The sequence below is a fragment of the Alternaria metachromatica genome (genome assembly GCF_023757995.1).
Source record: "Alternaria metachromatica strain BMP 0045 chromosome Unknown scaffold_45, whole genome shotgun sequence".
NCBI lineage: Eukaryota > Fungi > Ascomycota > Dothideomycetes > Pleosporales > Pleosporaceae > Alternaria > Alternaria metachromatica.
This window is the reverse complement of record NW_026055536.1, coordinates 1-15,523: the sequence shown is the minus strand read 5'-3', so window position 1 is coordinate 15,523 and position 15,523 is coordinate 1. Positions and strand designations below refer to the sequence as shown.

Sequence of the window (15,523 nt, the reverse complement as noted above, 5' to 3'; positions counted from 1 at the left end):
CCCGTGCAGATGACAAGCTCCAAGTCTTGCTCACAATCGTCTCGTCACTTGTGTAGAGCATTGCGCATGCCAGAGCACCTAGAAGAGAAGATGCGCCTTACATTGCGTGGACTGCACAAGTCGCGAAGTCGAGACTTCCAACGAAGAAAGATCATAATGCGCCAACGTTCGGTCGGAGCGACGCGGCCACTGCGGCTCCCATCGGCGCCACTCCGAGCGACCGAGATGCAACATCCCGACGACGCTATACAGCGCTAGAAGGTCCAAAAATATTCTGTTCAAGCTTTCAAGCACGGACGCGTGTCAATTGCGGAGGTAGCTTCGGCGCTTTGGACATCGTCATTCGCAGTAGCCCCGTGTAACCGGCACCTTGTGGCGAATCGAGAGGCTGGTTACGAGCGCTAAGTGTTAGCTGAACTATCGTCGTCCAGGTACGACAGCTTAAACCGCGCAACAACACGAGGACTATGAGTATATAGTCTCACCCTCGTTCGCATCATTCTCACCTCCATCACAACATTACCACATCATCAGAAACATACGACACTCGCTTCGTTCATTGCAGCATCTCAACACCACTCACTTCACGAAGCACTATCCACAACAACAGCAACTAAAATGCGTTACACCATCTTCACCATCGCCGCAGCCGCGACCCTCGCCTCAGCGCAAACCACATCCACCCCCGCCGCCGCATCCCCCACAGGCACCACCATCCCCGTCGGCTCAAACTGCACACCCGGCGGCGTGCCCTGCGCCCTCGGTGCCAACTGCTACGCCGTGAACTCCGGCCTCATCCCCGTCTGCGGCAACTTCCAAGCCTCCTGCACCCGCGACGAGCAATGCGCCTACAACACGTGCAACCTGTCCGACGGCCTCTGCAACGGCTTCCTCGCCTCATCTTCGCCCGCGTCCTCGGCGTCAGCAATGCCCACCAGCGGCGCCGTCACACCCACCAACCAGGGCCCTCAGCCCGCGCCCTCACCCACCATCGTCGCGCCCGCGGGCTCGCTGCCTCTCGGCGCAGACTGCAACCCCTACGTCAAGCCAGACCAGTGTGCCAATGGCGTGCAGTGCTGGGCTAGCAACGCGATGCTGATAGCTCGATGCGGTAACTTCAACGCTGAGTGCAGCAGCGATGATCAATGTGCGTATAACATTTGCAGTGGCGGGCTTTGCAGGGGTTTCAAGCCTTCCAGCGAGTTTCCTGTTATGTCGTCGACGGCGATGGATGTTGTGCCTGCTGCTAGCACCATGACCGGTTCGATGGCTCCTATGCCGTCTGGCACGATGGAACACATGCCGTCTGGTATTGTGCCCCCGCATATGGCCAACGGTACTATGACTATGGTGCCTACTGGAACTGCGGCTGTACCTACTGGCCCTGCCAACGCTACTTCGTCTGGTCCTGCTCAGTTCACTGGTGCGGCTGCTGTGGACCGTGTCGCTGGCGGTGTTATGGCGGTTGTCTTCGGTGCTGTTGCTTGGGCTTTGTAGATTATCGGGGTGCGCGCGCTGTTGGATCTTCACTGTATTATAGATTGATCTGCTGTATATATTTATCTTAACGTTGGAACGCTACACATACATAATGCTAAATGAAGAATACATCTTTAAATTTTCTTGCATATCTTATAATAACTACTATCTTGTTCCCGTTAAACGAACGCGGTTCTATCTTAGCAAGCTTGGCACCCTTGTCGAATCAGCCTCCGCTGCGTCACATCGCAACAACGTTACCATACCGCACTCTTCTATCGGAGATGGATTATACAAGCTAGCCAGCAATCTAGCGAGAAGGGCTCTCCCCCGACCCGCATGTTAGGCTAATATTCGCTTGATCGGGTCGATGATAAGCCGAAGGGTCTTGTGAGTCACGAAGTAGTAAGCATATAGCAAACTACACCTTGCATCCAACCTTCGCAGACTCGCACCAACAACGCATTCAAAAGCCCAAACTCAGTACTAGTAACCAAACACCCACCCCACCCCCACAATGACAGACGTCGAAAACGCCCTCCCCGTAGCCTCCCGAGCAGACCTACGCCGGTCAATCGCATCCACGCAAGACGCCTACATCGCCTCTATCCCCAAAGTCGAACTGCACATCCACATCGAAGGCATCATAAGCGCCGATCTAAAATGGAAATTCTCACAACGAAACAACCAAACCATCCTCAACCCGCGAACCGGGCAGCCCTTCGCTTCACTCGCCGAACTGCGAGACTCCCACGATACCTTGAAGCCGCGTGCGGGAAACCGCATGGATAACACAGAAGAAACGCTCTCGTTCTTCGAGGCGTACTACGGCGGCTTTGAAGTGTTGAAGACGAAGGAGGATTATTATGAGCTTGCGATGGAGTACTATGAGCATGCTGATGAGATGAATGTGCGGTATGCGGAGATTTTCTTTGATCCGCAGGGGCATACGCGTGTAGGGACGAGTTGGGAGACGATGATGCAAGGGTTTAGGGAGGCGACGTGGGATGCGGAGCAGATTCTTAATGTAAGTCCGCCCCAAGACGTCCCTCTTCAACCTCCAAGAGATATGGCTTTGCTAACTGCGAAATGTGAACTGCAGGTCAAGTCCAAATGGATAATGTGTTTCCTGCGCGACGAATCACCAGAGTCCGCGATGCGGCATTACGAGGCGGCGCTTCCATATCGCGATGTAATCGTTGGTGTTGGGCTTGATTCAAATGAGGTTGGCAGGCCGGCTGAGCTATTCGAGGAGGTTTTTGTGAGGGCAAGGAAGGATGGGTTTCGGATTACTGCGCATTGTGATGTTGGGACGCCGTATCCTCTCGACCATATCCGGCAGGTGGCATGCAGTATCGCGGGCACAGGCGCGGATCGAATCGATCATGGGCTGAATGCTGCTGGTGATGCGGAGCTTATGGCGTTGATCAAAGAGAAGGGGCTTGGGATGACGATTTGTCCTTGGAGTTATATTCGGCATCAACCGATGGACAAGGTGTTTGAACGGATTCGCGCTCTCTTCGACGCTGGCATCGTGATCAGTATTGCGAGTGACGATCCGGCGTTCATGGAGGATACGTGGGTGTGGGAGAATTTGCTGGTGGTGAAGAAATACTGCGGGTTTACCAATTTGGAGATTCAGAAGTTGGCCGAGAACGCTATTAAAATGAGTTGGGCGAAGGAAGAAGTGAAAAGCCATTTATTGGAGTTGTTGTACGGTATCGAGCCAGGTACATAGATGGTCTGCGACGTCGTCGCCTTGCGCTCGTGCAAGAAGAAAATGATCCGATCATGACGATATCATGAAAACGTGAACGTTGCCCCACTAAGTAGAAGGGCTCATCACAATCGCTTCAGAACCTTGGTGTCCAAACGCAGGCGCGCAACGAGGACAAGGAAAGTGGCGAGAACACCCGTCCCCGCAGCGTAAAAGATAGCAGCCCTGTACGGTTCAATCGACGTGGAGTCCGCCGCACCAGTCGCTTCAATCAACAGGCCCGCAAGAGGAGCGCCGAGAAGATAACCCGGAGTCCAGAAGAAGACCATCAGAGCGATGGACGCGGCTGCGGAATGTGGGGCAACCACTGTGACGGCAATTGGCAGACTGACAAAGAAGCTGCCATTCGCACAACCGTTTACAATAGCAAAGACGAACAGAGGAGCCAAAGACGTGCTGACTGGCCAAATGGCTAGCATGCTGACCGAGTTGACCAGACAGGTAATCATCAACGTGTTGAAGGCCCCAATCTTATCGCAGGTCAATCCGCCCAGGATACGACCGGCTGCTGTTGACGCACCGAACCCACCAACTAGTGCTGCACCAGTTCCGGCTGACAAACCGATCGAGCTCGCGAACAGCGGTAGGAAGAAGGGTGGTACGAAGAGTGCGAAGACGCCGACTGCACCGGCCATGGTTAGCGTGAGGAAAGGGACGTTCTTCAACAGCGACCAGTCGAACCGCGAAAGCGTGCCAGTCGTCGCGCGTTCCTTCAACGCCAATGTACACGGAACTCCAGTCGCCATAATAAGGATGCCCAATATGCGAAACGTCCACTGCAGTCCAAACTTGTCGATGAGTGCCTGCGAAGCAAGCGGAAGAACCGTGGCGCCAACACCACCACCGGCCTTGACGACGCCATTGGCAATACCCAGCTTAGAGCTAAACCACTGCAACGGCAGACTATTAGTCGCCGCATACAACAGCGACGTCCCCACGCCCATCGACAGCCCAGCAATGCAAAACAACCCGCCGAGATGATCCAAGGTGAAACTTGTAGCAACCAGACTCATTCCAAAAAGAATCGTCGCAGCAAGGCCCGTGTATCGCACGCCGAAAGACCTCATAACTCTTATCCCCCCGATGCCAAAAGCGACCATGACAGCCATGTATAAACTGCCGACGAAAGTGATGGTGCGCAAATTCGTGTTCAGCGCAGGCGATTTCAAGATGGCGGTTTGCAAGACACCCCATGCAGTTGTGTAGCCGTTGATCCAGAAGAGGAGGAAGGAGCAGGACGCAACGACGGTCCAGCCGTAGCCGCCGTCCGGAATGGCTTCTGCCGCATCGGCGGGTGGCTGTTCGGAGTCTCCAAGGCCGGTTGGCTCAGCGTCTTGTGAGAGCGGAAAGGAGGGTTTGCTGGGGTCGAGGTGGACTTGGGAGTCTGCTGGTGAGGAGAGGTCCCGCAGGGCGAACATGGTTTGGGTTGTTGACATCTTGTGTTGGCCTTGTCGTGTTGCACGGGTAGCGCCAGGCGCGTTGCTTTATGTCGATGTCAAAGCGAGAGGATCGCGGTATTTGTCTACGTCATCTGGTTAACATGTAGGGCGCAAAGATGAACGCCAGGGCGTGCCTATGCAGTGCTGACTTTTCGCTTCGAGTCAGAAATTTGTAATGCGCTACTATAACTGTACCAACTGATCCTTCGCGGTAGCGCATGGTGAGGGAGTTAGCAAAATCGGGTTTAGTGCCCGGGAAGAGTAGTAATCAAGATGCTGTAGCTTCTGTGAGTACCGTATTGTTTGTGGGTCGCATGCGCAGGTTCTGCGTCTATGAGTCTCCCATGCGTTTTGCGTGGGCGGAAGATTCCAAGACAGCCTCGCTTGACTTAATTTGACTCAAAGTGTCTTACTTCATCTGCCGCATTTCGTCTTACCAGTAGCGACAGTCAAAGGCGATGCATCTCAGACGTACATCTTGCTCAGTATGGTTCGAAAGGCGAGTCCAGCCAGGAGAAGTCGCAATATTGCATAGACTCAAGAACGTCTTGGTTACCTGCGGCAGATACCGCGTGGACAACGACATGGCAGAGCACGTGACCAGATTCAATGCGCCCAAGTTGAAGTCCCGGCGGTAAGAGCGTAGGCGCTAGAAGAGTGCAGGGCTGAGTAAAAGAGATACCTGACGCGAGCCACATAGAGCCCACCCGTCGCTCCTTCCTCGCACGGGTGACAGTGACGATGCGGGGTTTGCAACGTCTAGGTGTGACGGACAGGCTGGATGAGGGCAAGAAATGCGACAGCAGCAATGATGTGGCGCAGTATGTCGAATGTGCCACAACGTATACGTGGACGCGGATGGTTCATTTGCTGGGCACTGGGTGTGAGTTGGTGAGGGGCGGTTGCTGAGTGAAGAGGCAACCAATTCCTCTTCAGTTGGGCTTGGCGTGAGCGGAACGCGTCATAGCAAATCAATGGCTCATGTGACAGTGGCAGCGACGATGGAAAGTCTGTGAAGTGAGTGAATGCATCCGCGTGACATGTGGCGATGTTGTGAACGTCGTGTCGTGTCGTGTTCTTGATCAAGGTGTCGCCAAGGGCGGACGCGTCGGGTGCCAGACACAGCCACAAGCAATGACATAATCCCCGCCTCGGCCTGGCGGCCGCCCGCCATGCTTCCTGCCCATCGCCATCGGCAGCGCAGGCATAAGCAACGCAGCCGCGCTCTTTCCGCAACGCCCTCTACCTCATACTCTCCCCCCACACGCGCGCCAAGATGGGTTTCAGTCTCAACAACCCGCTGCCCTCGTCTATGAGCAGTAAGTCACATGCCGCCCGCCCTGTTTATGCGCGACTCGTGGTCCGGTGACGTCGCTAACAGCTGTGCTCTCAGGCGAATGTCGCAAGACAGGAAAGATTCTAGCATCCTTTGTCGACCCCAGACAGGCCTTTGGCCCCGATAAGATTATCCCGCCCAATGTCCTCGCCAATGCAAAGGTAAGGACTCGATGCGCATCCGGTGTCACGAAGCTGCCCAAGCAAACACCCCAGCAGACACCAACACATGATGAGATGCTGACACACCCCAGGGCCTCGCAATCCTCACAGTCTTCAAGGCCGGCTTCCTCGGCACAGCGCGATTCGGATCGGGCGTCGTCGTCGCCCGCCTCGCAGACGGATCGTGGTCGGCTCCCACAGCCATCGGAACCATCGGCGGCGGCTTCGGCGGACAGATTGGCTTTGAGCTCACCGACTTCGTCTTCATCCTCAACGACGCATCCGCCGTCCGTACATTTGCGCAGGCCGGCTCGCTGACATTGGGCGGCAATGTCTCCATTGCGGCGGGGCCTGTCGGTCGCAATGCCGAGGCTGCCGGCGCGGCGAGTCTCAAGGGCGTGGCTGGTATTTTCAGCTACAGCAAGACAAAGGGACTGTTTGCCGGCGTCAGTCTGGAGGGCAGCGGCATCATCGAGCGAAGAGATGCCAACGAGAAGTTGTACGGCCGCCGATGGACTGCCCGCGAGATCCTCAGCGGACAGGTTCCCCCACCACCAGCCGCCGCGCCGCTCCTGCAGGTGCTCAACTCGAGAGTCTTTGCCGGAGTAGGAGGCGCGCAGAACGTTACCAACGACGCCATGTACAACGACATCCCCGTCTACGACAACTCACGCGACAATGTGGTATGGCAGGGCCGCGAGGGCTCGGCTATGGGCGAAGGCGTGCGCCGTGACCGCACCGGCTCCATGGGCCAGGCACCCAATGATTACGAGTACCGAGACCGACCGCAGCACTCATCTACATGGGCGGACGACGTATACGACCGACAGCCGTCCTCGGCACCCGGCGGCCTCAACCGCTCCTTCTCCACGCGTGCGAACCCCACCGAGACCTTCGACCGCATGGACAACCGAAGCCGCTCCTCCACGTTCGGCGACGACTACTCGTACAGCGACCGCAAGCCTGGCCGACCAACGGCGCCAAAACCAGTATTCGGACAGACAACCGGGCAGAAGAAGGCAGGACTGCAATCCGACCAGGCAATTGCCAAATTCACCTTTGACGCAGATCAGCCGGGCGATCTCGGCTTTAAGAAGGGCGAGATCATCACAATCCTGAAGAGGACGGACAACGAGACCGACTGGTGGACAGGCAGAGTCGGAAGCCGAGAGGGCATCTTCCCAAGGTAAGTCGCACAGGCCATGCCATCATAAATACTTCGCTGACTGCCGCAGCAACTACGTCGAGACCGTATAAAGTCGTTCCTGAGATACCACAACCCGACCACGTAGACTGTCACACCTCGTTTCATTTCTAGTCTAGCGACATTCTTCACCTCCTTTTCGAGCGGTCGGCATTTAGCACCTTGCTTGCTTTCGCATGGCCTGGCGTTCTTCTTTGAGTTCGTTATCAGCTCTCCTTGTTGCCTTTATCCCAGATACCTACGTAGCGAAGAAAGTCGTTGAATCACGAGGTACACCAAGATCCGTTGTCATGCGTGGAGTATGGACGAGAACTATTTGGAGTTACCCCGATTGCCGAGGTGGAGCTGGTCGGCTGAACATCGTATCTATGACCAACGATCGCTCCAACCCCCGCCTCAGGCTGCCCCTCACGTTCACCTTCTGCGGTGTGCGCATCGGCAGGACAATACCCTGCATCAACCTACCGAGACATGTCATGATATGTGAAGCTACGCTAATGTAGAAGGTGCTTAGAACAAATGCTCGATAGCTACCCCACTTGGCCGTTGGGTAGCTTCGAAGCTATCAACGGCGTCAACCCTCAACGTCATTTCCGCGGCCCCATATCTTAACTCCGGGACCGCTCTCGTGCCCAACTTGCTGCGATACCTCCCCTCAAACACTAAAAACTTGCGGGTGACTGCCTTTGTCTCCTCTACAATCAGCTCAAACCGACAGCATGACGACATCATCTTGGGAAGAAACCGCTAGTAAGAAGCGCGAAGCTATCTTAGCTGCCATACCCTCGGAATGGCGACTGGAGAAGTTGCCATCAGTAGAAGAACAGGTCGATGTCACAAACTATGTGAAGCAGTACTTCAGCAAGCAAGAGCTCGACATTACTGAAAGCAGTGCCGATGTGATCGCAAAGACCGTGGCTGAGGGGAAGTGGACTGCTGAAGAGGTCACGAGGGCATTCTGCCACCGGGCTGCAGTTGCGCATCAATTGGTACGTCGCAAACCTAATACCTGCAGTGGATGATGCTGAACGGATAGCTATCATGTCTCCACGAGATCTTCTTCGATGCCGCCATCCGTGATGCAAAAGAGCTCGACGCATACTACGCAAAACACAAAAAGACCACCGGTCCCCTCCATGGCGTACCCATCTCACTCAAAGACCAGTTCCATATCAAGGATGTCGAGACCAGTATGGGCTACGTCGGCTGGATTGGCACCTTCGAAGGCAAGAAGGGTACTGGCAAAGAGAAGGTGTTCGAGAGTGAGATGGTGAAGATGTTGCGTAAGGCGGGAGCTGTGTTGTACTGCAAGACCAGTGTGCCGCATACGCTGATGAGCGGGGAGACCATCAATAACATCGTGGGATTTACACTTAACCCGAAGAATAGGAATCTTACGGCTGGTGGTAGCTCCGGTGGCGAGGGCGCGTTGATCGGTATGAGAGGATGTAAGTGAACTACCGTCCGAGATATGGCAATCGCTATGAGCGTTCGCATTCGAGATGAAGAGACCGTGGGTCGCTGACATCGCACAGCGCCCTTAGGATTCGGCACCGACATCGGCGGCTCGATCCGCATCCCCGCCGCCTTCAACGGTCTCTACGGCATTCGTCCTTCTACAGGCCGCCTCCCATACGAAGGCATGGCAAACTCCATGGACGGCCAAAACACCGTCCTCTCCGTCGTCGGGCCCCTCGCCACAAACGCAGCCTCCCTGCGCCTCGTAACCCAGGCTCTTCTCCAGCAAGATCCATGGCTCAACGACCCGCTCGTCCACGAAATCCCATGGCGCCCGGACCAAGAAGCCGAAGTGAAGTCCGCAGAGAAACTCTCCTTTGGTTTGTTGATGACGGATGGTGTTGTGAATCCCACGCCCCCCGTCCGCCGCGCTATTCAAACTGTTGTTGAGGCGCTGCGCGCTGCTGGTCATGAAATCATAGACTGGCAACCCCCCTCCCACCGCACCATCAACGACGTCGGCTTCCGCCCCTGGATCTACGACGCGGGTAAAGACGTTAAATCCGCGTTTGCGCTCTCCGGCGAACCCATGGCGCCGCAGGTTACCTTTTACCAAGGCGTCGAGAAGGAATTCACGGCTACGGACATCGCGGCTACGAATGTGGAGTTGAGGGCGCTGAAGAAGGAGTATATGGAATACTGGAATAGTACGGTTGAGAAGACTAGTACGGGGAGGCCTGTCGACGCGGTTATCTGTCCGCTTGCGCCTTTCCCGGCGGCGAGGAGGGAGAGGTTCAAGTACTATGGGTATTCGACTTGGGTTAATGCGCTGGATTATACGAGTGTTGTGCTGCCGGTTATGCAGGTGGATAAGGGGGTTGATGGGAGGGAGGAGGGGTATACGGCGCTTGGTGAGCAGGACAAGAGTATCCAGGATGACTGTAAGTGCGCGCGAAGATTTCCGAATTTGCTAGGTTGCTGTTGCCTCGCGTGGAGCGCGGAGGGATATCGGATTGAGAAGAGACTGAAGTGCTAACACGAGTGCAGATGACCCTGAGATCTACGACGGTGCGCATGTCAGTGTGCAGCTTGTTGGACGGAGATTGCAAGAAGAGAAGATGATTGCTGTTGCGGAACTTGTAGGTAGTATTCTTGGGGCATAGGAAACAAGGTGATTGGGCTATTGCCTTGTCGCGCACTTCCTCCGCTTCTCGCTCTTGCTCTCCATTCTCATGCTATCTTAGCAAGGGCTTCTGCTTGCGTGTAGAAGACGGGACCAACGCTGAACAACCGATGAGCATGTCAAAAGGAGGGTCTTGGAGAACTAGGAGGCGTTGCGCGACGCTTTCGTCGCTGCCAGGCAACGGGAAAGAGAGATCTACGAAACCGCCAGTGGAAGTATGTCGCTTCGAAGCCCAATTGAGTGAGCTTACTGTCGTATTGTCGACACGTGTCGTAAGACCCAAACGATCGATGACATTGGACGAGACGAAGCTGTCTTGTACTGTCTTGGGAAAGATGGCGTAGATGGCGTCTGGCATCCCAGTCTCTTTGGAGACGATTGTGACTTTCCGTTTCGCCTTTCGCAACGACGCGATCTCTAATTGATCAACCTTGCGCATGGTGAGCGATGGCATACACGCGGCAGATTTAGTGCTCACGATGTTCACATGGTTGAGTCGTCCCGCCGCGCCCGACAAACGAGACTGTGCCCGTACTGAAGCGAGAAATGGATCACCTGACGCTATGCTTGCCACAACCTTTGCGACATCGCAATGGCATATGAAGAAAGCGTTCTTTCTGGCACCTCATTAGCACCTTCGACGAATGTAACATGGGAGGCACTGACATGGTACAGCTGCTAACCTTATCCGCGACATGTCCGTTAATCTGGAACGTATTGTCGTAGGCCTTGTTCCCGATGGCAGCCGATTGCTGCGTCACCCGCTTTGCGCCTGCATGATGTCCGAGCACCGATATCGATGACCCAGTTTCACCTTTGGAGTCGCGAATGGAGCGACTGACATCGCTTCTGTAAAAGCTGCTCATGGTTCGGAGTGGGAGTGCGGAGTGGAGAGCAAAAGAGTAAAAGGACGGGCTCAGCTGAGGGCAACTGGGTTTGCGAGTCCTGGCGGCGCATTCGGCTCAAGTCCACGTCGAACGCGGGATGGGTGAGTTCAAGTGCTCTTACAGGTCGCCCAACACGCATGCGCGTAATCGCGGGGATACGCTGTCACGTGTGGGTGGTCTCGCCGTTCAGATGATTTGCCGCTTCGCTACCGGTCAATTGAGAATGGCGTAGCGTCTCGCAGGGACGAGCGACACCCCTGCCGGTTCCGGTCGCCCTGATGATGATGCGCAAGCTGGAGATCTGCCCCACTTCATCTTTCGTGCAGCAGCGCCCATGCCAACAGTTCTATGTACATACCCCATCGCGTGTACACGAAACTCCGCTTATACCACACAGTCAGCGTCGCGAGCTTTTCGCGCATCATGGTTTCAAAATAGAGCTTTGCATTGGTCAGGCGCCGACCCCAGCGCTGTGAGGCGCATCTTGAAGTTGCGCGCGCATACAAGGCTGTAGTTGCGACAGAATCGCCTCGAATCGCGCGCGATGGTTACCCGATTGTCCTTAGCGGAGGAGCTGGTCAAAGACCATCCTAAGAAAACCATCGAGCTCCTCATGGACTACCTCCAAGATAAAGAGATCCGGGCAACGACTGAGCGGTATATATGGGAGAACCCGGCTCGACGAAGTCCCGAGACCGCGTTGGAACACCGACACGAAGCCTCGCCGCCACGCGCACATCGCCGGAATCCCTCTGCGCCACAAGGCCCCCCACGATATGATGTTCAGAGTGCCAGGTACAGTGTACAGACCCCTCCCACCAGCGCGGGATCCGTCAAGTCCCACGGCTCGGGTCTCACCGCCGCGGGCATGGAAAAGATAACATTCCTCTCATGCGACGACGAAATCCCGGACCAGACAGTCATAGCGAGGAATGCACCGGGGAGATACAACTTGATTGATAAGGAAGTGGCAGATAGTCGTGGACTCAATGTCGATCCGGTTGACGTGGACGAGTCGATACTGGTACACCTCCCGTCAGGTGCGAAGAGGAGAGTGAGTGTCCAGACTGTTGTGTACCTGACATGGCATCGTCGTGGTGCATACCGAACAAGTAAAAATGCATTTTACATCGTACCAGAAGGGCTGCTGAACAGCGATGTGGTTCTGGGATCCGATGAATCTATGGAGCGACAACACACCACAGGTCAGTCCTACACGTTGCGATGACTGTGCGTATATTCGGACTGATCTGTCTGCCGTGGAAGCAGATGTCCACGAAGCGCATTCACCTCAGACTTATTTTCCACCAGGCTTCGTATCAGCGGAAGAGATAGACCAATCGGTCCCCCTACGCGCACCGACTGCGCCCATGTACGCTCAATCCTCTCTGCAACGTCCGCCTGAGGTTCAACGCACCTACGATCGCGTGAGCGCCATGCGGGAAGCCCAACTCATGCGCGCATCCGAACCACCCGCTCAAGCCGCACAGTCGGCACCCGTGAACGACGGACAACCAAGTCACGCAACGTTGCCCGCTGCAGGTCCCGCGGCTACAGGCGGACAGCTCCAACTGAAAGGCCTCTGGGGCACGACGCCAATCAGTATCTCGTTCAACCCAGAGGAATCTGGAGAGACTTTCTTCCAAGTCTTCCTCCGGTGGGCCAAGCGGCGCGGCCGTGGTGGCGAGGTGGACCGAAGCAGAATGATTCTCTGGCTTAAGGCAAACAAGGAGATGTCGGACGACGCAGCCCAGGATCTCAGCCTTGACCTCGACGAGTTGGAGAACCTTTGGGCTACAACGGTTGCATGGATTCACGAGAACAAAAGTGCGCAAGCACCGCATCTCTATGCGACGGTCCAAATGATCGAAATGGAAGACGGATGACGAGTGCACGGTCACGACGAGTCTTTACAACCATCTCCAAGCGTGCGACTGTCCGCGCGCAGAAGCAGTTCGCTCACACCCACGACGTGTCGCTTCGCCAAGCAGCGGGATGCCCGTTCTGCGGGTTGCTTTCGACGCATGCGACTATTCGCGCAAGCGGCGGCTTGGCTATCGCAAGCGCGGCAATGAAGGTCGCGACCACGGTAGCTAGAGCAGATTAAAAGCGAAGATATATAGCTGTCTGCGACGTAAATTTTAGCTAGACCGCGAAGAAGAGAATAAGAGAAGAAAAAGAAGCGCGTAAATGTTAGGTTCTAGCCTATAAGAGCCTAGGCTAACTTAGCCTTAGGCATAAATACCTTAGAATTACTATTATAGCTTAGTAGTAATTTATCTCTAGTGTTTTTAGAGTAATATACCTAATTATAGTTTAATATTATATATATAGTATTTAACTAACTTTATTATTTAATATTAAAATTACTTTACTTTATAATACTTTTATATATACTATTTAGATATAATAAGCTTTAAAGTAAGTCTCTTTAGTATAATATAATATAGTAGTAAGTAAGCTATATTATTTTTATATATAATAAATAATAACTAAAAGAAATTAGCTTTTCTATTTTTAGAAATAGTAATACTACTTACTAAGAAACTTATAGATTTATTAAAAGTTTTACTATAGTTAGAAATCTAAATAGAGTCTATTTAGGTTAAAAGGTTTATATATAGATTTCTATATTTAACTCTATTTAAAATAAATCTAAATAGATTTTTTTAGAAAAGTAGTTCTAGGTCTAGAAGATCTAGAAGTGCTTACTACTAGATTTATATATTATTATTAACTTTATAGATCTACTAGACTTACTTATATTATAAAAAGCTTTCTACTATATAGTACTTCTAGGTCTATAAAACTTACTTATATAAAATAAGACTTACTTCTATTTATAGCTACTATTCTAGTAGATCTATTTCTCTTTTTTAGTACGTCTATATATAGAAGCTATTATTATTATAGTATATATAGTTATTAATTATAGATTATTTTACTTAGAAGAAATACTTTAACTATTTAGTATCTCTATCTAGTATTACTAAGTACTATTAAAGAGTAAGAGTTTAAATCTTTATACTAATACTTTTTTACTCTTTTTTATAAAGCTACTTATTAGCTATATACTATCTATAAAACTTTTTCTACTCTAAGCTTTACGTACTAACTTCTTTATAGATATTATATCTTATAGCTATATTAGAGTCTAGTAGTATAATAACTCTAGTAGCTACTTTATCTACTTTAAGCTACTTAATAATAGCTATCTTATTATCTTTCTTATTACTATATATATTTTTATTTTTTTTTTTTCTCTCTTTACTATATTTATATACTTTACTAACTATATATATTCTAGGTTATTTTTATATTTAGTAAGCTATCTATTATCTATAAAGCTAATAATACTCTATAAGATAGTAATATTATAACTAATATCTATAATAAGTATAAGTACGTAGTATACCTTAATAATATTAGTTTATTCTAAGATACGCTAGATATATAGTTTAACTCTAAGATTCTATATAAGATTATTATATAAGTTCTACTATATTTATTATTTCTTATACTAATAAATTTAAAAATATAAAGCTAGATATTAGAGAAACTATTATAGATAGAGTAGAGCTTCTCTAGAACGCTATAGTAATAAGTTCTATATAAATTATCTTAAGTTTCTAATATACTATTAGTTTACTAACTCTAGTTACTAGTCTAAGTAGACTATACCTTCTAGTAACTAAACTAAGTAGGCTATACTTAGATACTTATCTAGTAAAATTATAAAAGCTATATCTTACTTAGCGCTAAGAAATAACTTAGTATATCTTTAGAAAGAAAAGTAGATTAGCGTATATTAAAAGAGGTTATAGTATCTAGTATTTATAAAATTAAGGTAGAAGAATAAAGTTTTTCTTTTTAAATATTTTACTTTTTATAAAGTTTTTACTATAATAGAACCTAAGATAGAAAGAGCTATAAGAATTAAATAATTAAATAGTATAGCTAACTATAATACTACTTTTTCTAGAAAAATCTTAAGTATAGTCTTATTTTTCTAGTCTAACTTTTAGAATTATTATATATAATTTATACTTTTAACTAGATCTAACTAGTAGATAGAATAATATCTAAAGCTATTTATTCTAGTAGTGTCTATTAGAAGTGCCTTACACTACTTTATAGATATATTTTTTTAGAAATATAAAATTTGTAAAGATTATAATAACTTAGTTATTATTATCTTTTTATTATTATTAAGCTTTGTTAAGATTACACTTATTGTAATTTCTTAACAAATTAGAAAAATTTCTAGTAAATCTAATTGCTTACGTAATTAAAATTTTAGTAGCTAGTTTTAATCTGCTACACTAGAAGATTCTAAAACACCTCTATTTGTCTTAGCCTAGTTAATATTAGAGTTATTACGTAATTTAATAACTCTTATCTTCTTATCTCTCTTTCTACAATTACCGAAAGATCTAGTAATAAACTAATTATTAGTCTATGCAATATAACGTATAGACTAATATAATTAGTACTAGTCTAGATTATAAATCTAGAAGATAAGAAGAATTTAGCAGACTTAGATTATAAATCTAGAAATTAATAGAAATTAAGCAGATTTAATTATAAATCTTTATCTTT

At 50.0% G+C, this 15,523-nt stretch overlaps 6 protein-coding genes across 6 annotated transcripts; 5 read left to right on the top strand and 1 right to left on the bottom strand.

The window, feature by feature from the left end:
• Nucleotides 1–618: 618 nt before the first annotated feature.
• Nucleotides 619–1,497, top strand: J4E83_010411 (uncharacterized protein; the record flags this gene model as incomplete). Its single annotated transcript, XM_049337292.1, has 1 exon — nt 619–1,497. One exon carries the CDS (start codon nt 619–621, stop codon nt 1,495–1,497), a length of 879 nt encoding a protein of 292 aa, XP_049183519.1.
• Nucleotides 1,498–1,996: 499 nt separating this feature from the next.
• Nucleotides 1,997–3,217, top strand: J4E83_010410 (uncharacterized protein; the record flags this gene model as incomplete). Its single annotated transcript, XM_049337291.1, has 2 exons — nt 1,997–2,506; nt 2,582–3,217. The coding sequence occupies 2 exons, from the start codon at nt 1,997–1,999 to the stop codon at nt 3,215–3,217; spliced, it is 1,146 nt and encodes a 381-aa protein (XP_049183518.1).
• A 104-nt stretch (nt 3,218–3,321) lies between these two features.
• Nucleotides 3,322–4,674, bottom strand: J4E83_010409 (uncharacterized protein; the record flags this gene model as incomplete). Its single annotated transcript, XM_049337290.1, has 1 exon — nt 3,322–4,674. The coding sequence occupies one exon, from the start codon at nt 4,672–4,674 to the stop codon at nt 3,322–3,324; it is 1,353 nt and encodes a 450-aa protein (XP_049183517.1).
• A 1,297-nt stretch (nt 4,675–5,971) lies between these two features.
• On the top strand, nt 5,972–7,449 carry J4E83_010408 (uncharacterized protein; the record flags this gene model as incomplete). Its single annotated transcript, XM_049337289.1, has 4 exons — nt 5,972–6,014; nt 6,089–6,192; nt 6,285–7,378; nt 7,428–7,449. The coding sequence occupies 4 exons, from the start codon at nt 5,972–5,974 to the stop codon at nt 7,447–7,449; spliced, it is 1,263 nt and encodes a 420-aa protein (XP_049183516.1).
• Nucleotides 7,450–8,115: 666 nt separating this feature from the next.
• Nucleotides 8,116–10,017, top strand: J4E83_010407 (uncharacterized protein; the record flags this gene model as incomplete). The annotated part of the gene is made up of 4 exons (XM_049337288.1): nt 8,116–8,385; nt 8,433–8,844; nt 8,932–9,795; nt 9,902–10,017. 4 exons carry the CDS (start codon nt 8,116–8,118, stop codon nt 10,015–10,017), a joined length of 1,662 nt encoding a protein of 553 aa, XP_049183515.1.
• Nucleotides 10,018–11,468: 1,451 nt separating this feature from the next.
• J4E83_010406 (uncharacterized protein) lies at nt 11,469–12,810 on the top strand (the record flags this gene model as incomplete). The annotated part of the gene is made up of 2 exons (XM_049337287.1): nt 11,469–12,129; nt 12,236–12,810. The coding sequence occupies 2 exons, from the start codon at nt 11,469–11,471 to the stop codon at nt 12,808–12,810; spliced, it is 1,236 nt and encodes a 411-aa protein (XP_049183514.1).
• Nucleotides 12,811–15,523: the final 2,713 nt, after the last annotated feature.